Raw genomic sequence first — 27,258 nt, 5'->3', positions numbered from 1 at the left:
ATATTTATGTAAAGAAAAACTTTAGAATTTAGAAATCTATGGTATATCCTCATTGAGTACGTGTGTGTGTGTGTGTGTGTGTGTGTGTGCGTGTGTGCGTGTGTGTGTGCGTGCGTGCGTGTGTGTGTGTGTGTGTGTGTGTGATTATTTGAAGAAAGCAGGTTAGTCTTTTACCCAGTCAGCCTGTGTAATCATTTGAATGGTAAAGGTTCAGACAACGGCTTAATGATTTACATTTTAATTGTCATTAGTTGTGTGGACCTCTGTCATGTGACTTTGTCACACTGGCTTGTTTCATTTAAAAAAGAGCTTTGAGGTCAGCCTGGATTTCCTCATTGTGCGGAACAGAGATAGTCAGAAAACATTTCACAGGAAGTTCATCTTCATCATTTAAGATGTACTTCTTCTGAACTCACTCAGCTAAGTTCATCTAAAGGTGATCTCAAATGCCCCCTGTCATCTGTTGTTTCGGAGTTTAGATACTTGTTTAAATGAAAAGGACCTTTTTGTGGGACGAGCTGTTGAGTTGATGAACCCTTCAGAGTTGATCGATGTTCCTTTCTGGCACTTCTGATGTCGCTTCCATGCAGGTGAAAAAAAAATGAAAGAATGAATGGGCTAAATGAATGTACATCTCTATTTACAGGAATCATTGATTTTCAGTATGGGACTGAAGCTGGGAGGAATATGCAGCGCTTATTAGTTTGTAATCCTTGTCCTTGAACAGTACAGAGATTCAAGTTCATAGTGGCTTCAAACACAATCCACAAAGTATGAGTTTTTTTCGGCTTGTTTTTTTGAGACCATGGGGAAGATAAGTCATAACAAAAATATAACACATCTTGACCAAACAAAGTCCTTGAGTAATATGAAGAAAAATACCAGTAACTTATGACCTCTGGATAACTTAGTAGCAGAAAAAACCTGAAACTGAAGACAAAATATTTGCTATAAAACAGTTTGAGGTCAGTATATATATATAAAAAAAGGAATGCTAGAATTGAAATAGGCTAGGTAAGTGACAGTAAAAAGATTTATAATATTAAATTAAATGTTCTTTTGAATGTTCTCTCTATTCATCAAAAAAAATCCTTTAAAATGATATATTCCATACTAAGCAGCACAACTGTTTTCAGTACTGATAGTTATGTATTATCACCTCACCTCAAGTTAGATAACCTGATTTTACAACAAAATTCCTATTTTTAACTTATCATGTCAGTCATTGTATCTAACCTTTGTTATAAATAGCTAACTTCAGTCTGACATTTAAGGTAAAATACCGGCAGCTCTGCTTGCCAGAACATTACAGTAAAAAATATGATGGTAACATTTTAGGTTTTACAGACTTAAATTAAATTCACAAAAAAATAAAAAATAAAAAACATTTACATAATTGTAAACCCTAGAGATGTTTGTGCTTGAAAATCCCAGCAGATCAGCAGTTTCTGAAATACTCAGACTAGTCTGTCTTTCACCAACAATATAGTTTCCACGTTCACAGTCACTTAAATCATCTATTTTTTTTTTATTTTTTTTACAAATTCTGATGCTCGGGTTGAACTTCAGCAGATTGTCTTGATGATATCTACATGCCTAAATGCATCAAGCTGCTGCCTGTATCTATCTTTAAAGTTTCTGTCAGTGATTTCAAAACCATCTCCACTGGATTGATACGTTTGGGAAGCTCTGCTCTGCTCTGCGTCATGTGACTTGGTGATGCACAACTAAAGTTTAAAGTACTGGTTGTCTCATGGATGGCAGCTCTTTCTTTCTCATTATCATCTATCACTCTGTCTGTATCTGTAGCTCTCTCTCACGCTCACACACACAGACGTATGATTGAGGCTTTGTGTGGGTTTTTGACTATAAGACACTAAGAGATTGAAGCTGATTTGGTTTCCTGGCTTTGGAAGAGAGAAAGATTAGCTGGATTTCAGGCCTCAAAGGGACAACTGCAGCATGTGAGGAGATATTAAGTGGAAAGAGAGGGATTGAGCAAGGGAGGGAGAGAGCAGTGTTTTTGAAGATTAGCCCCCTAATGCACTGAGTATCAGACCGGGGGGACTCGCACACTGAGACTTTATGAGTGATATCCCAAGATCCCTTGCTGCAAATCCACTGGAGAAAAGTTCGTAATGGCTGTCAGTTCTCCTCTGGTGGCTTAAAGATGGAAAGAGACATTTCAAACCTGGGTCTGTGCGGTTCAGTCTTCAAACCTTTTGAAGTTCACACACGCCTAGAGATGTTCTGTTGTTAGTTCGGGGCGCTAATGATCAGACGCTTGGCATGTCCCTGTTTCGTGGTCTTGTATTATGCCAGCATCCAACAAATCTGTGTGTAGGGAGAAGAGGCAATACGACTAATTTTACAAATACAAATAATCAGTCCAGCACATACTCGCTGTCTGCTGTCAGCTGCCTTCTAACCAAAGTAAAACCTCAGTAGTGATGGACTGAAACAGCAGCAATTCACTTAGGGGCCTTTGTGTTCAGAAACGGCTAAACGGCATGCAACAAAATGGAATGGAATGCAGTGGTTAAACTCTTTTTACTACTTTCAACCTTTGATGGCAACACTATTTTTTTTTTCTACTGTAATGATCAATATCAATTAAGAAAACATCTTGTGAAATATTTCAATATTTCATAGTAGCTTGAGGCATTTTATTGCAATTATATATATATTCTTGTATAATAAAAGTTCTATGATTCAAGTGAATTTAAGCATCACAAGAGTCATATACAGTATGATTATTATTATTATTTTTTTTGACTGGTTTACTAAACATTACATTTACAGTTAGAGTGCTGAATTATTATGAATAATTATATTATTCATGTTTTCAAAGATTAACTTTAAGTGACTGTTAGATGATTTCAAAGGTGATCTAAAATCTGATATTGATACCTGTAAATGAAAAAAATCTCGTAATATCAGCCAGTACCTAATATGATAAAAATGTATTGGGAAACCCAATGAACAAGGTATCTTAAAATGCTGTTTTGTTTTTTTTGTTGTTGTTGTTTTTTTTTTGGCAGATTATTTGTGAGAAAAGCTTCCTAGTTAGTCACTGGAAATTCAGAACTACCCGTGAAACACTTTGTGTGCAGATCTTGTCCCTGATCACATTCACGATTACAATGTCCCTCATTTAAAAGGGTAACACCGCTGTATTCCAGGCCTTCTCCACGGAGATTCCCTTCCAATTTAATGGCATTATCATACTGTATCATAGCTCTGGTCCCACCTGTGCTGTCCACCAATAGAAAATGACAAAGACTAGGTGAAATATTCATCTAAATGATGTAGCAGATGTTTTATACAGATGTCACAAGGACAATCACTGTAACATGGGGTTACTTTAAAGGTTTTGCTGAAGGGCACAATGGTGACAGTTCACAACATCCATTGTGAGCAAAGGTAATACTGAGTAATTTACTATTTACTATACTTACTTTTTCCAACAAGATAGTGATGTGTCGTTCGTGAACGAATCGTTCTTTTTGAACGAATCTTTTAGGTGAACGAATCGTTCTCGTTCACGTAATCCACTGACTCATATTTCTCGTTCAGTGAAGTTCCTCCCTCCACAGCAGCGCGGCGCTATAAGCAGCGCATGCGCAGCTCAGTGAACCGGGTAACAACTGTTTCATCCTGTCAAAGAATTACTCAACCTCGAGCCAATAGCCTTCGAGTATGAGATGTGACAGAGTATTTGATTTGTTGAATGTAGTGAACAAATACGCCCTTCAATGAACAAGTTTCATATGAGTCTGAACTAGATCTAGAGATCTTATCGTTCGTGAACGAAATTACTGAACTGGTACACATGTCGTTCGTGAATGAGTTGAATGAGCTGATACATAGCGTTCGTGAATGAAATGACTGAACTGGCACACATGTCATTGAACGAGCTGAATGAACGGATACAAGTCGTTCGTGAATGAAATGAACTGGTACATAGCTTATCTCGTTCGTGAACGAAATGAATGAGAGTAAACCGGGTCAGTCTGCCATTTAGCATGTCAATCTCGCAAAAATGCAAAGCGCAGTTATAAGTACTGTATTGTGCACATACGCTTGTTTTGATATTTAGCAACTCCACGTTTAATCCACGATTGATGAATGTGAATATATAATAAACAAACTGTCTGACCAAACAATTAAAATGCTATTTAGGCAAGAAAACCTTGTGCTTTGTTCATTTGAACAACTTAATTAGACTTTATATATTGAATGCGATTATACACACATTTTAATAAAGCCAGATCAGTTTTTGTAACAAGTGAATACGTTCGTTGACTTAAGACATAACAACACAATACACTTTTTGCTATCTGCTGGCTTATTTTGTGTAATACGAAGAAATGGTCACTGAACGAATCAGTGAACGATTCTGAACGAATCATTTTGGTGAACGAACTGAAAATGAACGAATCACTAGAAAGAATCATAATTTCCACCACTACAACAAGAGTAATTCAGAACGAAGCCATAAAACACAGCAGTGATGGTTTTTTTACTGAAAGAATCAGTATTTTTATTGAATCTGTTGAGTGAATGATTCAGTGACTCCTGCTTAAACACAATGGCGAAGACTGAAATCTCATTTTCTAGGTATAGTTAATTATTTTGAATAAGTTATTAATTTTACATTATATACAGTATGAATGTGTGTTGTATGAATTTAATATGTATATACTAAATTGGTCATTCTCATTGTCATGCCATTCACAAAACCTCTCTTTTGGCCTTGTGTTTTAATAAAGTGTCCATTAAATAGTTTTTACTTACTGTTTTATTAATACTATGAATTAATACATACAACTCTTTTCACATACTGTTTTTCATCTGCTATATATAAGGAAATATGCTATTTTGGATGCAACCCGTCGTCTCCTTAGTTCCTGAATGAATTTTGAGTGTTTTTGAATAAAACGGTTGAGTGAGTGATTCAATGACTCACTGATTAAGATAGATGCTTGCTTCTTGGAACACTGCTCAGGCCAATCAGATTCGAGGACTGAAGTTTAAAGGAAATTATTAATCTATTTAATCTTTAAACAAAAAAATGCACACTTCAGTTCAAAGTATGACCTTATGAACAGCTGGAGCAATCCTACCCTGCTCTGTAATCACAAATTTTAATTTAGTTTTACAACATAGGCATCTAAATGGACGAATAGAGGTAGCTGTTCCAGGACTGCCGACGTGTCCTTTTACAAATCTATTGAATTTCTATAGGTTGATAAGTGTAATGTTCAGATAAGAGGCCGTATGGACAGTTTGTTCGCCCGGATCAATATTGGAGTGCACTAAAATGGACTCAGTGGTTTAATGTGTGCTGGCCTACTGCAGATGAGATGAGTATGTAGGCTATAAAAGCCAGCGGGAGATGAGTGTTATGTATAGTATTTCACCTCCCTCCACTACACAACCTCAGTAATTCCTGTTTTACTAGGGCACCTGTCCCTCTAGAGCAGGCTTGCGAGGCTCGTTGCTTGTTCAGCTAAAGATCCTGATGAAAGCTGCCAGCTAGCCCACTTTGAACCGGCTCTCTCCTTCACTCTTGCTTTGTTTCCTTTTTTTAGTTTCACGATCACTCTTTCTCTGTCTTTTAATGGATTTGGGTCGAGGCCTCTCACCTCTTAAAAGCCCTGTGTCATAAAGTGACCTATTAAAAAGCATCTTAAACTGAAGTCATAAACTGCATGCATTTCCTGTTTTGAAAGATTGACCGGGCAGTAGAGATTCAGCTGAGATGGCGTTTTAGTGTGCAGTCTGAGCAAGATTAGGCAGGTTTTGTAATATCAGACACAAAACTGAGAGTTAAACCCCAATGTGACCTCAACTCTAAAGCATTTGTGCCGTTCTACTCCCATAAGCATTAGAGACGTGCCCTGAGGTGATGTTGTGTCATCCGTGGTTTCTCCTTACTCTCTCTGTTCAGAGAATATTAACAAGCAGTAGATGAGAGATATGAACAGAGAGATTTATGTGCCACTGATCAGACCGCCAGCTATGGAAAAGACAAGTTTCAGCTTACCCGTGCCAATGCAAACAGAGGAGACTTTCCCACTTCTGGGTCCTCAAAGCAGATGCCACATCTATTATACTTCAGCAAACAAGTCTGGAGAGTTTCATCTACTGCATTTCAAGATTTATGAGGTTTTAGATTGGGATTCTAAATATGAAGAACTCTAAATATGAGGTGAAGTGAATATTTTACCTTTAAAGTTATGGAAAAGTCCTGAATTTTCAAAGTTATGCGCCGCTCTAATATTTGTTATTAGCTAGAAATGTGTCCTTGCGAGTAAAATCAAAAAAAAAATTTAATGGAATGTTTATCTAGTAATCTTGATGGACTGGAAATATAATCAAAATTCTTGGGACAGATGAGTCGAATGAACATTACTGGTTGTTGTGTTGAATCCCACACTATTTTGTTTTAGTAGTAACTTTATTTTATTTACATTGAGCATATTTAATGATATATAATAATAATGTTTAATTATTAAAGGGTTAGTTCTCCTGAGAATGAAAATTCGTCCATCTTCTACTCAACCTCAAGCATCCTAGGTGTATGTGACTTTGCTCTTTCATAATAATCCAGTTGAAGTTATATAAAAAATTGTCCTTGCTCTTCCAAGCCTTTCAATGGGGTAAGCATTTTCTTTACAAATCCTCGTTTTGTGCTTCTAATTCGTTACCAGCATTTAGTTTTGTTCTCTTTCTGTACTTGTCACTAACCATGGAGCACTGATGAACTACAACATCCGCCGTTCCCCACAGTCAGAAGAAGTGAGAAAAAAGTGTTTAAAATCTGGATATTTATCTTACAAAAATGCCTGGATTCGCTACAGGGGGACTTTATTCACCTTCCAGAGCAACGCGAGGGATGTTTTATTACAGATGTGCGCACTTTATTTCACGTCTTCTGAACTGTTGACAACAAACACCTGCTTACCCCAATGAAAGGTTTGTAAGAGCAAGGACATTATTTAATATAACTCCAATTGGATTATTCTGAAAGTAGTAAGTCAAATAAACCTAGGATGATTAAAGGGTAGTTGAAGATGGATGAATTTTCATTCTCGGGTGAACTAACCATTTAAGTACCTTAATAATAAAGGTAAAAATCAATGGTTTCATGATAAACCTTCAACATCCATGGAACGTTTCCATCCCACAGAAGTTTCCTTAAAGTGGAAAAAGGTTATTTGAGGAACAAAAAATCCTTTTCTATGGCACTGCTGTGAAAACTTTTTTGTAAAGGTGGACAGTCCACTGCAATTCCTCTGATTTACCTTATATATTATTTCCCGTTTTAGAACCATCCAGGTGTAATGAGGGTGAGAGGGACATTAACTGTGTTCTGATGACTCCGATGCTGGCAGCAGTTAAAAGACGTTCTCTAACTGCAAGGGGGCACATAGTGGGAACCCGGCTGTTTGAATTTATGACCAGCTGACCTTTAGTGTTGGACGTCCACCACCAGGAGGCCTGTGAAGTCTGAAATCAGAGAGGAGAGGAGGAAAAGAGAGTCCGGTGGGAGACAAACATTTAAATGTAATTAGGTGTGCGGTCAGGTAGAAGTGTCCAATAGCACCATGAAGAGGGAAACAGACAAAAGTTGGCTTTTTGTATTAGAGTTAAGAATAAATTGAATTATGTATCAGAGTTTAGCCTGTGTGTGTGTCCATAATAATTCAGATTTGAACATTTTTATCAGAGTGTTGTGGGATTGGAATCACCTTGTCTTATTTCATTTGTAAATAGGAGTCAATGACAAAACACAAATGTCCGATGTTATAAGAAGAAAAAATAAAGTAAGTTTATAAGGCTGGCAATTGTATATGGATGAGCAGGATTCAAAGTGGGGTAAAACAGATGATTTATGCCCAACGTCCATTTATGATTTATTAACGTGCAAATATGCTTGGCAACTGTCAACAGCCGGCAGGCTAATGAACTACTGTATACAAATGGTTTATTCTGATTTCTGTCTTTAATATATCTCATTATTGAACTTTGGTGTCTTTTATTATATCGCTGTTACAGCTTAAGGCCACGCGCTTGTGCCAAAGTTCTTCAATTGTAAATTTGGTTTTGATGTCAGTTGTTTTAAAAAAAAAAAATATTTCAAATATTTCAAACATTTCAAAAACATTAAAAATAAAAATAAAAAACTTTGTTCAAAAAGTGGTGGTCAAGTGGTCGAACCGTTGTTTGTTATTTCATTCATTCAATAAGGTATTACATCTAACCATAAACAAAATTATATATATACATTTTTTATTTTTTTAATTTTTTTATTTACTGACCATTGCATGCAGTGAGGGTCGTTACAGGTCCTTGTCATATCATTTCTTTTTTCTTAGTTTTCTTGACACATGACAGCAACATCTCACATTTAATGAATAAAATGTTTCATTCAAAAAAAAAAAAAACATGATGACATATTTAAAGAAAAATAATATATTTTAATGTTTATTAGACTTATTTTCTTTGTTACACACTTAAAAATAAAAGTTCCAAAAGGGGAATCACACTGATGCCACAGAAGAAACCTTATTTGTGCAATACAAAGGTTTCATTGAACCTTTGATGTCAATGAAGGACCTTTATTTATATGTTTAAGAGTGCAGTTTTATGAAAATCCTACCAGGCTTTTTATTCAGAAATTGATGTTGATTCTGAAATATGTGCCATTTATTGTTTGCATGAATAACATTTTATAAAATATATATATAGAGAGAGAGAGAGAGAGAGAGAGAGGATCTGGAAACAAAAAACGGGTCACGTAATTGACCCACTGAGATATTTGATTGATGATGACGCAGTTTACAAAAGTCCAAAAGAGCCATGTTGCACCACTGGTCGATTGTGGGTGGCTGAGTTAAACATTATGTACGACTGAATGAGACAGTCCGTAATTTATTTATTTTTTTTTTCAGTTAACCTCTTTGTATCCCTGTCAGTGTGAATTTTGTCTGTGTAATGAAGAGAAGTTTTTAGCAGTGTTGTTGATTTAAAAAAAGCTGTGGAATGCACTCCAGAAACGGCTGCCTCTTCTGTGGGTTAATTGCTTGAGGTTACGTTTCATAAGGTCCATTAATGAAGGTCTACTGTGTGTCTGCAGGACTGCAGTCTGTTTATAAAGACCCACCATGTTCGTTTATGCTCTATTCTAACTCATGTAGCGTCTTTCAGACGCAAGAAGAGTAGAGTTACATACTGGACTCACTTTTGTAGTTCACATGAAATCATTCCACACACTTTCTTCCCTTATCTGTTTTCCCACCAGCCAAACATACTTGGCATTCATCCCTAATGTTTGAGAGAGTGCTCTGCAGCCGTGGCAAGTGTGTGTGTCTGTGTGTGTGTGTGTGGGCGGATGTAATCTGGTAACGAGTGGTGGAGAGCTCAGGATGGCCTTGAGTGTTCAAGAGAGCCACACATAAAAGATGACTAACAAACAAACAAAGGCTGGTGTCAGCAAAGTCAGGTGATGAAGGACGACATTTATCAAACAGTTACAGTGGTGACCACACAGGACAGCACAACACAAGCTCAGAGACAAACAAAACACGCACATACAAACAAACACACTGTCTACAGTCACTTTCCACTAGCATTAAAATTGGCTGAAAAGTAGCTGCTGACGGTGGAGCTCACTGATTAAAGGGTTAGTTCATTCAGTCAGACTATTTCAGTCTTGTATGTCTTGTTTGTATTGTGTTTATTTCTGTGGTAGAATTTAAGATTTTGAAGTACTGACTTGTCTGAATAATGTTTTCAAGGCTAGCATTTGATGAAGGCTAAAACATGTTGACGAATGAATTTGAATCTTCGGCTAAAGTTGAAGGCTTATTGTTAGGGTAACTGTGTAAGCTTACTTGGACCAATATAATTCAGGACTTTCATGTGGCTTATCAGAGGCGGAGGTGTTAGAGGGCGAGCATTATTTAGAGAGAATCTGATTGGGTGAAATAAGTGAGTGCAGGGTGAGTCATCAATATTTTAATTTGTTTTCACAGAGGAATACTCTACGTTTTAAATAGTTAACTTTTTCTCGCTCAAACTTTTGCTCACACTATCCCAGCAGGCACACAACATCATAGGACGTTAATACTTGGTTTTGATGTAGAGTGACCAAACTTCAATGTGAATTCAACTCCTAATGTTAATGTAATTCGATGTCCAAAACCAACATCAGCTAACGTTATTTTTTTATTTTATGTATAACCAAAATCCAGCATGAAATCAAAATCATATTGCTGTCAAATACTGACGTCAGTGCAGTTTTCATTCTCAACCAAAATGCAATGTCTGACCAACGTAATGTAATGTATTGATCTCCTATGCATGCTGCCATTATATATATTAAATAAAAAATTGATAACCTGAATGCACTGTAAGTCGCTTTGGATCAAATCGTCTGCTAAATGTATAACTGTAATTTATTTTTTATGAAAAGTGTGTTCATCCCATAGGCGTAATGTTTTTATACTGTACAAACTGTATATTCCATCGCCCTACACCAACCCTACACCTAACCCTAGCCCTCACAGGAAACTTTGTGCATTTTTACTTTCTCAAATCATCATTCTGTATGATTTATAAGCGTTTTGAAAAATGGGGACATGGGTTATGTCCTCATAAGTCACCCTCTCTTTGTAATACCTGTGTCATACCCATGTCATTATTCAGAGTAGTGTCCTGATATGACACAAAAACAAGAGCACACACACACATTAATCTACAGATTTTTTATGCATTTTATGGTGTTTTAAAATGTTAGGATGGCATGTCTTTCACAGTATGTCATGAAAAATAAAACCAAGCATGCAAATTAATATTGAAAAGTGCAGGAAAAAAAGCCTTGAACTGCAGCTCTGTGAGTGAAGCAGTCATTAATAAACATATGAAAGTCAATGCAGTCAGCATCTGAAATACCAGCTCTGAATACCCAGTAGGCAAAATTTAATAATATCAAAACAACTCTCTATCAAGGTGTGTGTGTGTATGTATGTATGCATTTATGTATGTATATAATATATATATTTTTTTTTTCAGCATCCAATCTTGCTTCCTGCAGGCATATGTCTAATTATACTGAAGCATGATTAATTAAGCTCATAATAAAACAAAGACAATTTTGTCTCTCTACTGTCTCCATTCTCCCACTCCCTCTTTCTCTTTTTTTCTGTGGTTAATCTGCATCTGCAGGGGTGATGGAGAGCCTCCCACGGCTCGCTCTTTAATTAAGAGTGGTGTAAACAACAATGGCTGTCGTGTAGCCCACGTGGCGTGAACACAGACATGAATGCGTGCCGTAAAGTGGCGTGCAGAGAGGCTTAAAGAGTTACTCTTGACAGTCGCAAGCCAGGAGTCTAGGGAGTCCAGAGCCCTGTAATGCTTTTAATGCAGACACAATGCTGTACGAAGATGGAACAACAACACAGAATCAATAGACATAGCTGTGTATTGGCCATATTTATACACAGTTTATTTTTTACCACATTTAACACTTTGAATGCTTTATTTTACAGTTGGGTGAAACCTTAAAACATTATTTTATGTTATATGTAAGCCCCTTGTGGATTGCTGACCGTTTTATCCTTTTATCAACTACAAAGTGACTGACGGGCTAAGGGTGTTTCTTAATTATCTTGATTTTTTAGTTTAGCGCTGTCACTTACGTACGTTTGACACCCATGACAGTGATATCTGTCAAGTGGAAGAGCTCTGTGGATGACATCTGTAAAAGTTGAATGGCCCTTAAGATTCTCAATGGGCCTGTGCATTACTAACAAATGACCTCTTCCTTTGTCTCTCCTCCAGAAGAGAGGATGCTGCAGGAGACCAGCATTAGAGCAAGTCCAACCTGATCGCTCCATCACCCCCCTCCCTCCCCAGCCAAGTCCTCCACAATCCCAGGATGCTCTGCCCCTGCCGAGGGAAGCTGAAGTTGCTGGTGGTGTCTCTGAGTTTCGTCATCCTGTTCACCTGGCTTTACCTGCTCGTGGGGAACTCAGAAAGTGAGTATCAAGACGCCTATCGTCAGATCTTTAGATTTCTGGAAAGAAACGATCTCTGTGTGACAGAAACTGGCCTATTTTTCTGTGTTCTGATGTAAAAGCTGGACCGACAAAGAGTTTTCCTTTAAGGCTGGGGTGACTTGGGTGTTTAGACTGTCAGTGATAGACTTATCTCGGTCTGTGTGCTAAAATCCTCATCTGATGGGTCTGTCATCCTCAGAGACGCACAATAAAGCTGTGGAGTGCTGATAACACAACTGATCTGCTGCCAGATCTTAGAAAGCTAATCATTATAAAAGCGCATTATCTCACTCTCTATCTGGCATGTGAACATATCCATCTCTGTCATGAGAAATGCACACATAGGCCTGTGCAGCACACAGAAAGGAAAATTATCAGAACATGATCATCAGTATTCATAGAATTGAAAGAGTTTTAGAAAAGACTAGCTGTTCCTTTAAAAAAAAAAAATATATATATATATATATATATATATATATATATATATATATATATATATATATTTATAATTGCATAGACTGGTTGAGTATGTCGAGTGATCGACTTCTTCAACCACTAGTCGGCTCTGTCGGAAATAATCGGCTAGTCGAGCATGTATTAACCATAATGCGTACCTAGAGTTTGCAAGAACGACATGAATTTTAGGATTACAATATTGCGTGTAGCTGTAACTTTCTATGATCTTATCTATGTTGCATGTACAATTAAAATATGTAAATAGGAGTGTGCCTGAAGCCGAATACCTTATTCCGAATGGCACAGATAATGGCTTTAAAAATGAATAACAGACAAGGAATAATTCTGTCTGAATACTCGACTGAAGCTGGCACAGTCCGGAGTTTGCTAGATAACAGGTGAGCCGGGGGATCAACGCAATTTTATACACAGACCTCTAAAGTCACAAGTGTGAAGTGAATGAATGTAAACTCTGAGTGAAAAGAACGCAAATCAAACACAGCATTTCTGTTTTCTCTCCATGCATCTCTCAGAAATCAGAGTTTGGCAAGAATAATATCACCTATAATAATACATCATACACGTTCTATTGTATATATTTAAAAGACAATGCTTTAAACCTTAGGCTACGATATGATACAATGAATGGATTAAGCACAGCGTGCTTACCAATCAAACAGCTGCGCTGCACGTCAGTCTCTCAAAAAGTAGAAATCAGTAGTTGAGCAACCCCTAATATATATATATATATATATATACATACAAACAGTTCTGGTAAAAATCTGACACACACTTTGCAGTATGAGTGAAAAGTTAATTATTTAGACAAAATAAGAAAAATATAAACACTTCATTCTGTTCAAAAATGTACACCCCTGGCTCTTAATGCATACTTTTTCCCTCTGTAGCATCAGTGAGCGTTTAACCCTTTTTGTAATAGCTGCGTTTGAGTCCCTCAGTTTCCTCAGTGTAAAAAGATGATTCTCAAAATGATACAGTCATTGTTGAAAACGATTCAAAAGTGCAAAAGAACCTAAAAAAACAAAGAATTTGTGGAACCTTGAGGATTTTTTTTTTTTTATAAAACAGCAGGCAGTTTAACTGCAAGGGACCCTTGAACAAGTGTCACAAAACAAAAAAACTGTGGATCATCAGGAGTCATGTTTATAAATTCAACTGGACTAGCACTACATGCTGCTTTTAGGAAGCTGAAATGTCTACTGCAAAAAAAAAAAAAAGTCTGTTTTTTGTTTTCTGTTAAATGTCTAATAAAAACATCCTAGTAACAGGGTTGGCATTTTAAAAACAAGTTATTTATTTCTCTTTGCACAGTTCACGTCCTGCCCTTTCCTGTTTTTTTTTATTATTATTATTATTTTTTTTTTTTAAATAGTACATTATTTTAATAAGTAGTTTTGTAGAATAACCTCATAATTATGGATTATATAGTTTCTGGAGGGCTCATAAAAGCATGAAGTGAACTTTTCTCCATCTGCTGCCTTCATAACTCAGGAAAGACCCTATAAAGCAACTATGAGAGTTCTTGTGGTTTCGTCAGCCAATCAGGGCATGTTGATTTCCTGTGGCTCTAGAGTCGTGAATCGCATGGCATTTACAGCTCAGGTGAGCGGCTCGAAACTCAGAACTGAGGGCCCATAAGCAAAGATGTAGATTACACATCTTATACTTCCAGGGGCCCTGTGCCCATCTACCTGAGATGAATGTGAATGCCAATGGCCACTGGATGAGAAACGACATGGTTACGCTCAGTAAGATGGTTCCCAACTCTGGTTAACAGGGATGAGTGATCTGCACTCGCTTATACATGAGAGCAATGCAAGGATATCCATCAAATCTTTCCGATAAATTCAGTGCCTGTTACTTTGTTCTCCCTGATCTCACCCAATTTTCTGCTACTTTAATCAATCAAGCAGAGAGCAGCGTGTAGATTGAGACACTCTTGGAGCCTGTCTTAAATCTGAATGACATTTACGTATATTGTCTCTGTGCAAGTTCACCTCAAGCTTCCTATTTTCTTACCTCTCATCCATCCATCTCTGGGGTGCAATCTGTCAAGATCGCTCGAATTAAATTAAATCTGTTGTGCCATATCAGACGGGCGTTCCCTGCTCCTCTCCGCATGCTTGCTGGAATCCACAGAAGCACGGCTGCTGGAACGGGACGTCCTGGCATCGCGGGTTCGAGAGGTGGAGGAAGAGAACCGGCAGATCCGCCTCCAGCTGAGCCAATCGCAGGGCCTGGCTGCCCAGCCTGCCGAGGGTAACTATGGCAACCAGCAGTGGGTGGCATCGGCAGACACCGGTCCAGAAGACGTGGAGAACACAGCCGAGGAACGAGCCAATCACAGCGAGTGTTCTCGCTCGCCCACTGCCGAGAAGTGTGAGGTTAGATGACATATTAGGTCCTGTCAAGTAAGATATTTAGAACATATTTAGATATTCCCCAAAAGCATTCACCCTTCTGGAAAAGTGGGAACATGTTTGTGAAAGGTTTTACTAACATTTTCCTAGCATAACATTTCACAAAGCAAACTTAATTCTGTGGAAAGTACTGGCATCATCATGCCACTGTAGTTTGATGTTTTGTATTTATTGAATCAATATTCATATCAATTGTAATGTGGCATATGTGTACAATTCTTTTCTGAGTGGACACTGTATGTTACATTATGTTAAAACCCTACACAAAATACATTTTAAGTATACTTTAACAAAGCTAAAGTTCTTTAGCCCAATCTGAAACGCTGGCCTTTCTCTCCACACACAGTTGATTCACGTGGCATGTGTGTGTGCGGGTCACAACGCCAGTCGGGACGTGGTCACTCTGGTCAAATCCATCCTGTTCCACAGGTAAGAACCAAGCGCAGGAAAATTAGTAGTAATAGATAGCAATATAATAGTAGAGTGACACCAATATATATATGTGTATGGAATCTTATGTATGCAAAGTTTATAAGAAAAAATATTGGGATTTTTTAAAATATGGTTTGCTTTTGACCTGAAATTAAATTCCATAATTCAAAATTAAGAAATTAAAATGTACATTTATTTATTTTATTATTATTATTTAATTTCTAATTTGTAATCAGAAATGTAATATTTTTTAGAATGGTGACTTCAAATTCCAAAATTGAAAAAATTAAATGTCAGTTTAAATTTGATATTTAATTTTTGGATTTTGAACATTAGAATTTCAGAATTCCGCGATTTTAAAATTTGAAGTTTAAAATTCCAAAATTCAAATGGCAGATTTTATATTCTAAAATTCAAATTTTCAAATGTAACAATTTAGCTACATAAAAACAGAAAGAAAAAAAATCAAAATGTAAAATTTTTTAAATTGCTAAATTTCAAATCAGCATATTTTCACCTTAGCATCTTTGCTTGATGTATTCATATAAATCCTAACATATCCACATCTCTCTTTTCAGGAGAAACCCACTTCACTTTCATTTCATCACAGATACAGTGGCTAATCAGATCCTCAGCACTCTGTTCCAGTCGTGGATGGTACCGTCTGTGCAAGTCAGCTTCTATGACGCTGATGAACTCAAAGTAAGCACTTGCCTCATCATGCTCCCATGACTCCAAACTTGCCCTCTGACCCAGAGATAATGACCATGTAACCGAGCACCATAATAGAGGTTTAATGGGAGGTCATAAGCAGCGAGATTGTGGTTTAGAAATGCTGCAGGTGACAATGACAAGTCTGAAGAATGATACCGATCACAATCCTCTCTGAGCTCATTCAGGCTAAAACAACTGGATTGAAAGATGTGTCACATGCGCTTATGGATTGTAATGGGGGGGCAAAGGTCCCCTTGGGACAGTATGGCTTGTCTGTGATAGTGGAAACATTGAGGTTGTTTACACTCCAGCGATCTCAAGAGCTTTCGCTCTCTGAGAAATCTTTCACGCTCCAGAGGGAAAGAGAAAACACAGAATTATTCATTTCTGTTCATATATTTAAAGTGACAGTGCGCCTTTTTTTTTTACAACTTGGCATGTGAGAGCAGCCTTTGCTGTGGAACTGAATTATTCACTGTCTGTTGTGAATTTTTTTTATGCAGTGCACGGTTCGCTGAAAGAGCGAAGTGACAATCAATGAGCATGCCTGCTCTTCTACACACACACATGCACACATTTTCTAGGAGAGTGCATTCTAGTTTACATTACACTGCACTCTCAAGGACACTCACATGAATGCATGCACGTTCTCACATGCACAGTAACACAAATACATTGGTTCTTGTCCCGTTTTGTGCTCCCGTCCCCCTCCCGCACTTAATTCACCTCTGATTGTCAGCTGTTTGGCTCGGAGCCGTCTCTAATCACGCGGATTTTACATCCTGTGTCTCCGCTGTGCATAGAGACCTCTTTGCTCTCCTGAGTATATGAAAGCTAAGCTGCAGGAAATCCAGTCTTTTTCAATCAACCCCTCTCCGGCAGATTATTATTAAACCTGAGCTCAGGTCATTAAGGATGCATGCTGAAAAGATAAAACGTACAATAAGAACTGTAGAAGGTTATTTCCATGGGTGCAGATGATGCTATAACTGCAGAATACAGTTCAGAACGAGCACAATGAGCGCCTCTGGTAGGTGATGGTGAACACATGCAGGGTTGTAAGAACTATCTGAAAACTGTATTCTAGTCAGGTATAATATATAATTAGTTTTAAAAGTCACTACACACAGGAATACATGTTTGCATTCTGTGTACATTATTTATTGATGTATTATTATTATTATTATTATTATTATTATTATTATTATTATTATTATTATTATTATTATTATTATTATATCCACATATGGGTCCCAGTACAATAATAATGTGATTGCTGTTTAAGGATTGTCTCTTATATTCATCACTTGAGAATATCAATAAAGTTGTGTGTGGTAAAATACCGTAATACTTGATAATAATATATATAGATTTATATATTTTTATCAGCTATTGACCAGAGAACACAACAGCAGGTTCCCAGACATATATATATATTACTAAACCTTTAACAAAAAAAAAACATTATACACATTATTATTATATTGTTGACATGTATTTTTTGATTTTGTTTACATTTAGAATCAATTCTTAATGTATAGAATTAATTTGATTTTAACACATATTCACTTTGGCCTGAAATTCAATCATCAAAATTTTAACAGTTATAAAATGTTTAATTTTAATTTATTATTTTTTATTTTTAAATTCAGATTTTTGATTTTGAAATGAATTTAATGTTTATTTAATTGTAATCTATCCCTCTCTCTCTCTCTCTCTCTCTCTCTCTCTCTCTCTCTCTCTCGCTCTCTCTCTAATTGATTAGAAAAAACAATACAATAAATTAGTATTTAAAGATACACAAAAATAAATAGTTTAAAAGTATATATATATATATATATATATATATATATATATATATATATATATATATATACACATATATATGTATATATACTTTTAAACTTCATATATAAACACAGAAACAATGTTGCTGATTTGATTTTATGCAATGTTGATTTTCTAGTGGCTAATATACAGTATCAAACACTTTTCTAAGATTGTAATGTTGCAATTTATAGGGCTGTTTGAGCTGGTTTTATTGAAGTCTATATTAAAGAATAAAGAATGAGTTCTCTAGGTAGAAAAAAAAATTAAATCTGTAGAAAAAGAATGATAAAAATAGCTCTAAAACCAAGGCTGATGAAGTCACTGTTGTGCTCTTTTGCTGGTTTCTCACAGATTTCTGTGTTTATCTCTCTCATTCTTCTAGTCGGAGGTGTCTTGGATACCAAACAAACACTATTCAGGAATTTATGGCCTGATGAAGCTCACTCTCACCAAAGCTCTGCCGACTAACCTTTCAAAGGTCATCGTCCTCGATACAGACATCACCTTTGCCACTGACATCGCCGAGCTGTGGGCCATCTTCCGGAAGTTCACAGGTAATCAGCCGCTTTACTTCAGGAGTGGTATAAAGCATCTGGACAGTGTGATTTAACACTGCTGTTGTGATTACAGAGAAACAGGTGATTGGTCTGGTGGAGAATCAGAGCGATTGGTACCTCGGTAATCTGTGGAAAAATCACAAACCCTGGCCGGCCCTCGGACGAGGCTTTAACACAGGTTCCATTTCCTCTTCACTGTGTTTCACACACCAGAAAGCTTTGCTGTTTTATAGCCCCAGGCATTACACAGCAAATTAGTGTGATGGTGCTCCTGCTGATATGTGATTCTAATAAGAACGGGATCAAAAAGGAGGAAAAGTGTTTTAAGAATTCAACATACCCTAAATACACTGTCGAAGGTTTGGAATAAATATGCAAAAAATCTCTTATGCACACGGAGGCTGCATTTATTTGATATAAAAATCCAGTGCATCAGTAATATTGTGAATATGAATACAATCTAAAAGAACTGATTTCTATTTGAATATACAGTACTTTAAAATATAATTTATTCCTGTGATTCAAAGCTGAGTTTTCAGTACTCTTTACTAAATTGTCCAGTGTCACGTGCTTTCAGAAAGCATTCTAATGTGCAATTATTACAGCATCAGTTATTACTGGTTCTTATTATTAAACAGAACAGTTTTTGCTGGTTAATATTTTGGTGGAAACTGTGATACGTTTTCAGAATTCTTTTTAAGAAGAGAACTTTTTAAAGAACAGCATTTATTTGAAATAAATCTTATGTAACATTAAAAATCTTTGTATTGTAACTTCTGATCAATCTAATGCATTCTTGCTGAATAAAAGAATTCATTTTGGTTCTTACATACCCAAACTTTTGAGTATCACAGCTTCCACAAAAAAATATGAAGCAGCACAACTGTTTTTCAACAATCGTAACACGAAAGCAATAAGGAATCATTTTCACTGGGCTCCGTTTGGAAACAGGTGTTTCTTTTTGGAACTGCAGGTGTGATTTTGCTCTACCTTGAGAGACTGCGGCGCATCAGCTGGGAACAGATGTGGAGACTGACGGCCGAGAGAGAGCTGATGAGCATGCTTTCAACATCCCTGGCAGACCAGGTCCATGTCCTTCATCAACCATACCAAAACACTTTAGAACAAGAATTAGTTTCATAGGCCTTAGGAGATTGGGCTTTGCGCAAAAAGGATGAAATCTGAGCTAACCATGGCTGAATAATGTTGTGTAATGCAACAAGTGTGTCATATTATTGTTTTATGTTCACAGGACATATTCAATGCATTCATAAAACAGAACCCAGTTCTGGTGCATCAGCTACCGTGCTTCTGGAACGTACAGTTATCGGATCACACACGCTCTGAACAGTGCTACACCGAGGTGTCAGATCTAAAGGTAACAATATGTTTGAAGAACTATTGAGGTATACTGAGTATAAACTACCAATTTAACCCAGAGGAATTAAGAACACAACAGCGCCATTAATTGGTTCAGCCTTTTTTTATTCATTGACAAATTCTCTGTTTCAATAGTCTTTAATGCAAATGTTCGCCCAACCGTTGCATCAATTTCCTGTCGAATTTCCATTTTAGTATGGAAATGATGTTTTGAAGTTGTTTATTGCTCGGTTTGATTATTTCCTCCTGCAGGTCATTCACTGGAACTCTCCTAAAAAACTGAGGGTAAAAAACAAGCACGTGGAGTTTTTCCGTAATCTTTACTTGACGTTCCTGGAGTACGACGGGAATCTTCTGCGACGGGAACTCTTCGGCTGTCCCAATCAGGCCAGCTCTGAGAGCACAGTGGTGGGTTAGTTTAGCTGTAGATCATGCAGTGTTATGCAAATACCTGATTCTTGGAGTAGCATGCGGATGATGACTCTATTACTTGACAAATATTGCGCAAATACTTAAAGTACACAATAAAATTAATATACATCTTAGAAATGGACTGTATATCTGACAGTCCTAGGCTATGGAAGCCTGTTTCTGCCTGAAATAATACATTTCTAATTTATAAGTAATAAAAATTACTAAGATTGCCACGTATTAAATGATTACGAGACATAAACACAGAATTATCAATTTTTAACTCTGAGAAGTCAGAATTGTGACGTCTAAAAGGGTAACTGCAAAAATTACAAAAATAAAAATCTACATTCATCAGATAAAGAGTCACAATTTAAAATAATAATAATAATAATAATAATAATAAATTAGTTAATTAATTTAATTTAAAATAATTGAATTCTGAATTCCGGAAGAAGAAAAAAACTGAATTCTGATTTAAAAAGAAAGAAAAAAAAATTATTGATTGACTGATTGATTGATTGACTGATTGATTGATTGATGTCAGATTCTGTCTTTATCCAGTCCAAGTACTTTTATGTACTTTCTTCCTGTCAATCATTTTGCACAGTCATGCGAAAAAGCTATTTTTGACAACTTACTCACTGTTCAGGTTTACTGATCATCAGATGGCACTTCTTTTTATTTTGCACACCTGTGCCTGTGCTCTTCTGTATATGATGGGTGAAGTTTTGAAAAATGGGGCGTGGCTTCCAGCACCTTGAAACTGCAGACCTCAATAGCTTTACTTTATAGAAAAGAATTTATATTCCTAAACTGACTAATTCTAAATAAGAAATGAATCCCAGGGTCTAAAAGTAGCTCAGCCTTGGATTTGTACAAGGAAAAAAGTGTTTCATCAAGTCTCGAAGGGCATCTCGACCGGATCCTGCTTGATGTGTCCTGCCCAGCACAGCTGATAAAACACATTCTTCTTTGTTTCCAGCTCCAGCAAGCACTAGAGGAGTTAGATGAGGACGACCAGTGCTATGATTTCCGGAGGGAGCGAATCATGGTGCACAGGGTGCATCTGTACTTCCTGCAGTATGACTACACACCTACAGATGACGGCACGGACATCACGCTAGTCGCACAGCTCTCCATGGACAGGTGAGGATGACAGACTGTCACAATGAGTCTACTGTCACGTTTAGGCCACTCATGCTCATGCCAAAGCAATTTAATTACAGAACTGTCAAATATGATGTTGTGTTTAATGAACCCTGTGCGGCACTCTGATTAAAATGAGAAAAGATTACTACAAGCATTGCCAGTTAATAACATTTTCAAACCAGAGCGATTATTGTTAACTAAAACGAAAACTGGTAAATGTTTTTGTTAACTGAAACCAAGCTGAAATATAATAAATATAAAATTTAGATGAAAAATGTATTTCGTTGTGTAGCCAATGCAATATCTCAGATTATTTTGGTTTAAGTGGAAACTGAACTAAACTTAAACTAAAATTTAAATAATAAAGCTAATTTAAAAATATGAATAAAAACTTATCATAAAATTTAGTATATAAAAAATGTATAAAATTTTGTATAAAAAATATAAAACGAAAATGTAGAAAATCAGTTGCCTTAAAAAACTGAATAGTAATATTTAACACAAACAAATACGAATAAGAAAATACACATAAGACAAATACTATAAAATAAGAAACATTTAAATAAAAATTAAAGCATTTTACAATTTTAAATGATTAATAATTGTTCTATTTGCATTACATTTAAAATATGAATAAAAACCATAATAGTATATTAAAATAACACTGCTTTAAAACATGTTGAGCCCTCATGTAAAGTTCAGATAAACTTTATTTTAGGGTTGCTTATTTAATGTTATTAGTTAATAAAAATAAATTTAAATTAAAATGTGAAATTAAAATAAAAATTGAATATTTTGCAAACAGAATGATTGACAAGGATTTGTTATTAAATAAATAAATTAAATAATAATTCTATCATATGTTGCTTTTGTGATTAATTCCCTTAATTAATTCATTTCCATGTCGTTTATTTAATTCACATTAAAAATGTTATTAACCTACTTTCTTTTTGTATGTAAGTTTGATAAGAGTAGGAAAATAATAATATTTTCAGCAAGAAAAAAATCAATTATATTCCATTTAGAGTCTTATAAGTTTTTCCACTGAACTATTTAAGACAAGCTTTTTGATATCACTGAAGCCTCAGTTTTACCATGAAGTAGTCCAGGCATTTTCAGAAGCTGCTTTGTTTGTGTTTGAAACATGTATCTACAAGAAGTGCTTGATGTAGTGAAGATCAGAACATCCCTTACTAGCTACTAAAAGCTTGCCCTGAAGGTTTAAAAAAATAAATAAAATTATATATATATATATATATATATATATAAAGAGCCCATAATCTTGCCTCACTTCAGCTACTGCCTATAATTTGACCAGAGAGATGCTTTGTATTTGTCCACAGACTGCAGATGCTGGAGGCCATCTGTAAGCACTGGGAGGGCCCCATTAGTTTGGCCCTGTACATGTCTGATGCCGAGGCCCAGCAGTTCCTGCGTTACGCTCAGGCATCTGAAGTCCTCAAGAACCGCAAGAATGTAGGCTATCATATCGTTTATAAGGAGGGCCAGTTCTATCCTGTCAATCTGGTACGCAATGTGGCGCTCCGCAACGTCAACACACCCTACGTTTTTCTGACTGATGTGGATTTTCTGCCCATGTACGGCCTCTACGATTACCTCAGGTAAGCTGTGAATTTCTCATGAATTGTCTAGTATTGTACTGGTTCCAATTCTGTAATATATATCTGTGTTTTTTTTACTTAGAAAAACTATAGTCCAGCTGGACATGGCCAATACCAAGAAGGCTCTGGTTGTGCCCGCCTTTGAGACGCTGAGATATCGCCTCTCCTTCCCCAAATCCAAGGCCGAGCTGCTGTCTATGCTGGACATGGGGACTCTCTACACCTTCAGGCACAGTAGACATTCATAATAATCATATCATTATCAATCGCCAGGGTTTTTCGAATTGATATCAAGGTATATGACTACTAAGAGTGTCCCCAATAAAGAAAAGGCAAACCTTGCAGAAATGTGCTCTTTGTGTTCATGTTGTTTTGAAAAAACATTATTTTCTATTCATTTATTTGTCCATTTAAACTAAATGCAAAGCATTTTTTTTATTAATTAAAAACATTTGAATTAACTTTTTAATAATGTTTTTGTTTTCTTCATTATGATATCAAGACCATATCACCTTGCCATTTTCTAGTTTTTGCTCCAAAAATATAAAATGTAATTTTAATTTAGAAACTAAAAATTGCAAAACATGCTTATTTTAGAGAAAGGTTTCATGAAAATCGTCAAATAAAAATAAATGTAAAATGTGAAATTAGTTTTCAATTGTATTATTTAATTAATTAATTTTATTTAATTTGTAGTTTTTATTTTATTTTATTATATGTTTATGTTATGTCCCCAAAAGCCAGCCTTAGAGAACCATGAAAATTTGTTGTTAAATTATTTCAATATTGACTTAAAAATTGGTACTTCCAGGGGTTCATCTACAAAAAATTATGTAATATGACGTTTAAATATGGTGTATGGTTTGCATAATAAATATATTCAATTAAAAGTCTTTAGCCCATTATTAAAAGTCCCCTCAATATGTTCAAATTTACTAATTGACTGCTTTCCTGAATTATAGGTATCACGTCTGGACAAAGGGTCATGCGCCAACCAATTATGCCAAGTGGAGAACAGCCACAACACCATACAAGGTGGAGTGGGAGGCAGATTTTGAGCCGTATGTTGTGGTGCGACGAGACTGTCCTGAGTATGACCAGAGATTTGTTGGCTTTGGCTGGAACAAAGTATCCCATATCATGGAGCTTGATGCTCAGGTAAGTTTTCAAAGACATTTGACATCTTTCTACTACCAGTTCAAGTGTCCAGTGTCCTTAACATGTCACATTTCCTTGTTCCAAAGGAGTACGATCTTATTGTGTTACCAAATGCCTTCATGATCCACATGCCCCACGCGCCCAGCTTCGACATCTCAAAGTTTCGCTCCAGTCCGAGTTACCGCTACTGCTTGACGACTCTGAAGGACGAGTTCCACCAAGACCTTTCTCGAAAGTACGGTTCTGCTGCTCTCAAGTACCTCACAGCACAGAGGAACATCTGAACACTGTTTCAAATGTACTTTAGCACACAGGAGAACGGCTCGATCTAGTCATGTGAGGATCAACAGTCAACATGCTGCTCTGCTACATATGTGTCCAGAGGAACGACACTGAAGCCCACGTCTCTGCTGAAGACTCTGAAATCAAAGCTTTAATTCTTCTTTTTGAAAAAGTCATACAGCAGAGGTCCGTGAAAACCAATGACATCAGCAACACACCCGTCAGCCATTGGTGGTGAAAACTCGACCAAACATGCTTGAACTGTAACAAAAGACATTGGTAAACGTTTGCGATGACCCACTTGCTTTATAGCCTAAAACGAACGGTCAGGATAAAGACCTTTCTTTGACAATCAGGGCTTTTTCTTCACTAAAGATCTACGACTAGCGGTCCATGGCGCTACGTAGCTTTGAACCTTCTGAAACCATTCGATGGAGTATTGAAAGGATGTTAACTGAATGAGCTTTCCAAAGGCCATCAAGACGAGGAACTTTTAAGCCTTATAAATTCACGGATATTTAAAATATTTAAAAATATTTTTCTTTGTTTTTAACGGATACAAAACAACATACAGCCTACGTATGTTTTACGATATAAAATCGAAAATCGCATTATTTTTTAATTTAGAAACACTGATTTGCTTGTAGCGAGGTTGAATGCTCGGTAGGGGTGCGAGGTTTCGGTGAGAAATGATCAGTGTGTTTAACTGCTGCATTTATATTTGTCACATAACATATGGCGCATATTATGACGTGCTTAAAACATACCAGGATGCTTTCCTGCCATGAACTAAAAAAAAAATAAAATAAATTGCACTACATACTGTTACAAAAACATGACTATATGTACATTTGCATTGAGATCCACCCGAGGGACCATTAAACAAAAGGAGGCATCCATTGCAGAAGATTCTCACAGACTGAAATATTTATCTTGTAAAATGTCTCATTCTGGTCAGCCCTGAAATAAGAACCCAATGTCCAATTCAGCATCAGTCACTCAAAGATGTATTTGTAAAAAAAAAAAGAAAAGAAAAGAAATACGTGAATGGTTGTACGATCCATTGTACCGGTCGCTGCTGTCACAATGTAATTCCCAATGTGTCCCGTCTTTATAAAGAAAGGCTCCTCCAGGTCATATTGAGTTGACCCCTCACACACACCACCCTCACCCTTCCGCTCCGTCAGACTGCAGATTTACGGTAAATACCCGTGCCTTTGCTGTGTTGCGAAAACTGGATATTGATTGTACTACTGTACGCATCAGCGGGGCCTGCAAGAATACAGGTACTCTATTTATTATTGTTGACTTAAATCAATCATATTTTTCTATGTAGGGGACAAAGTGCTTTAAATAAATTCTCCCTGTTTCTATAGTTTGTCAAAGTTCTTGTGCTTTTTATTTTACAAGAGGAGATGAGTCACACTTTGCTTTGTGCTTTTCAGCGAATGTCCTATCTTTGAGTTTGTTGTAGGATTCACTGGTGACTCATAGTTAGAAGGTCTACAATGCAGGGCTGTGCTGATAAGAAAAAAGCATTAGCTTGTCACATGTTTTTCTTCTCCTTCTCACTAATCTCACAAAGAAGTGTGCTAAAAGAGAATTTTATCCCAAAAAGGGTCAAAATAGCTCTTTATAACAACAGTTTATAGACCAGATCTGTCAGGTTAAATATAAAAAACAACAACATAATATTATTCAGTTTCTTTAGTCATACAAAATTGTGTTGAATTGAATGTGCACTTGTACTTCAAATCTTATATAAGACATTTACAGTGGTGGACAAAATAATCAGAACACCTGACAGATCTGAAAATATTGACTCCAAAACATGATTTCATTTCATAATGTTCTTGAAACATGCAGATGGTTGCACTGAGCACAACAAATGTCAGATTTTTTTTTTTTTTCACTTTTAACTTTAGTATTTGGTATGTCCACCTTTTTTTTTTTTTTTTTTTTTTTTTTTAAGCTGTACATGTGGAAAGTGCAGTTTGATGCCAACATCACATGTTGTTTACTTGATGTCCTTACGCGCCGACAGCTAAGTTAACAACACAGAGATATTTGAAGCAGTTTTAAATCCTTAAGAAATAAACGATGTGCAAATCCAGCGTCAAACTGGGCCTTGTTTGTAAAACAAGCATCTTCGAAATGCAGGGAACAAACACAAACACTTGCACAACTCCGTTGATGCTCTGTAAAAATAAACTCCATCCACTGGTCCCTTAATCCTGGCAACCAAAAACACACTTCTTTTGTGACATTTCGGTCTCGCTCTGATCAGTGAATGTCTCTGCTCTGCTATACGGGAGCGCGCGCTCTTCCGGGAGAAGTGCCCATAGGACCCATATAAAGAAATTCCGCTCCATCTAAGGTCATACAGAGCCATACTCGAAAAAAACTTTCAGAAACTTGTGACAAACCGGACAAACGTACAACTTAATTTTTGAAACTTTGTCCATGTTTAGCATGGGAATCCAACTCTTTAACCGTGTAAAAAGCATTTCACCCACAACCCCCCCCCCCACACACACACACACCTTTAAATGCATAAATTGTAACTTAGTCTTTGTAAATGTGTGATTACAAACATATATAAATATATAACATGCAAATTTCTATACACTTTCCTCCTTTAACAGATTTGGAGACAAGTAGCATCACTTGCTCACCTATGGATCCTCTGATGTAAATAGGTGCCGTTCAAATAGCTGATAAAAACATCATAATAATACACATGACTCCAGTCTCC

At 36.4% G+C, this 27,258-nt stretch overlaps 1 protein-coding gene across 5 annotated transcripts in view; it reads left to right on the top strand.

The window, feature by feature from the left end:
- LOC113118664 (LARGE xylosyl- and glucuronyltransferase 2-like) overlaps positions 1-25,881 on the top strand; it is a 61,275-nt gene extending 35,394 nt beyond the window's left edge. For all 5 annotated transcript variants that reach the window (XM_026288012.1, XM_026288011.1, XM_026288013.1 and 2 more), the window contains 14 exons: positions 11,851-12,047; positions 14,640-14,929; positions 15,312-15,394; positions 15,976-16,099; positions 18,324-18,495; positions 18,572-18,676; positions 19,472-19,584; positions 19,751-19,876; positions 20,131-20,286; positions 21,275-21,438; positions 22,785-23,063; positions 23,146-23,292; positions 24,026-24,221; positions 24,308-25,881. In XM_026288012.1, the coding sequence (XP_026143797.1) occupies positions 11,948-12,047; positions 14,640-14,929; positions 15,312-15,394; positions 15,976-16,099; positions 18,324-18,495; positions 18,572-18,676; positions 19,472-19,584; positions 19,751-19,876; positions 20,131-20,286; positions 21,275-21,438; positions 22,785-23,063; positions 23,146-23,292; positions 24,026-24,221; positions 24,308-24,505 (2,253 nt within the window). In that variant the 5' untranslated portion in view covers positions 11,851-11,947 and the 3' untranslated portion in view covers positions 24,506-25,881. The remainder of the gene's footprint in view (positions 1-11,850; positions 12,048-14,639; positions 14,930-15,311; positions 15,395-15,975; positions 16,100-18,323; positions 18,496-18,571; positions 18,677-19,471; positions 19,585-19,750; positions 19,877-20,130; positions 20,287-21,274; positions 21,439-22,784; positions 23,064-23,145; positions 23,293-24,025; positions 24,222-24,307) is intronic.
- The last annotated feature ends 1,377 nt before the right edge of the window (positions 25,882-27,258 follow it).

This window comes from Carassius auratus, chromosome 18 (genome assembly GCF_003368295.1).
Source record: "Carassius auratus strain Wakin chromosome 18, ASM336829v1, whole genome shotgun sequence".
Lineage (NCBI taxonomy): Eukaryota > Metazoa > Chordata > Actinopteri > Cypriniformes > Cyprinidae > Carassius > Carassius auratus.
Note: the sequence above shows the minus strand (reverse complement) of the source record. Positions and strands in the feature narration are given on the sequence as shown.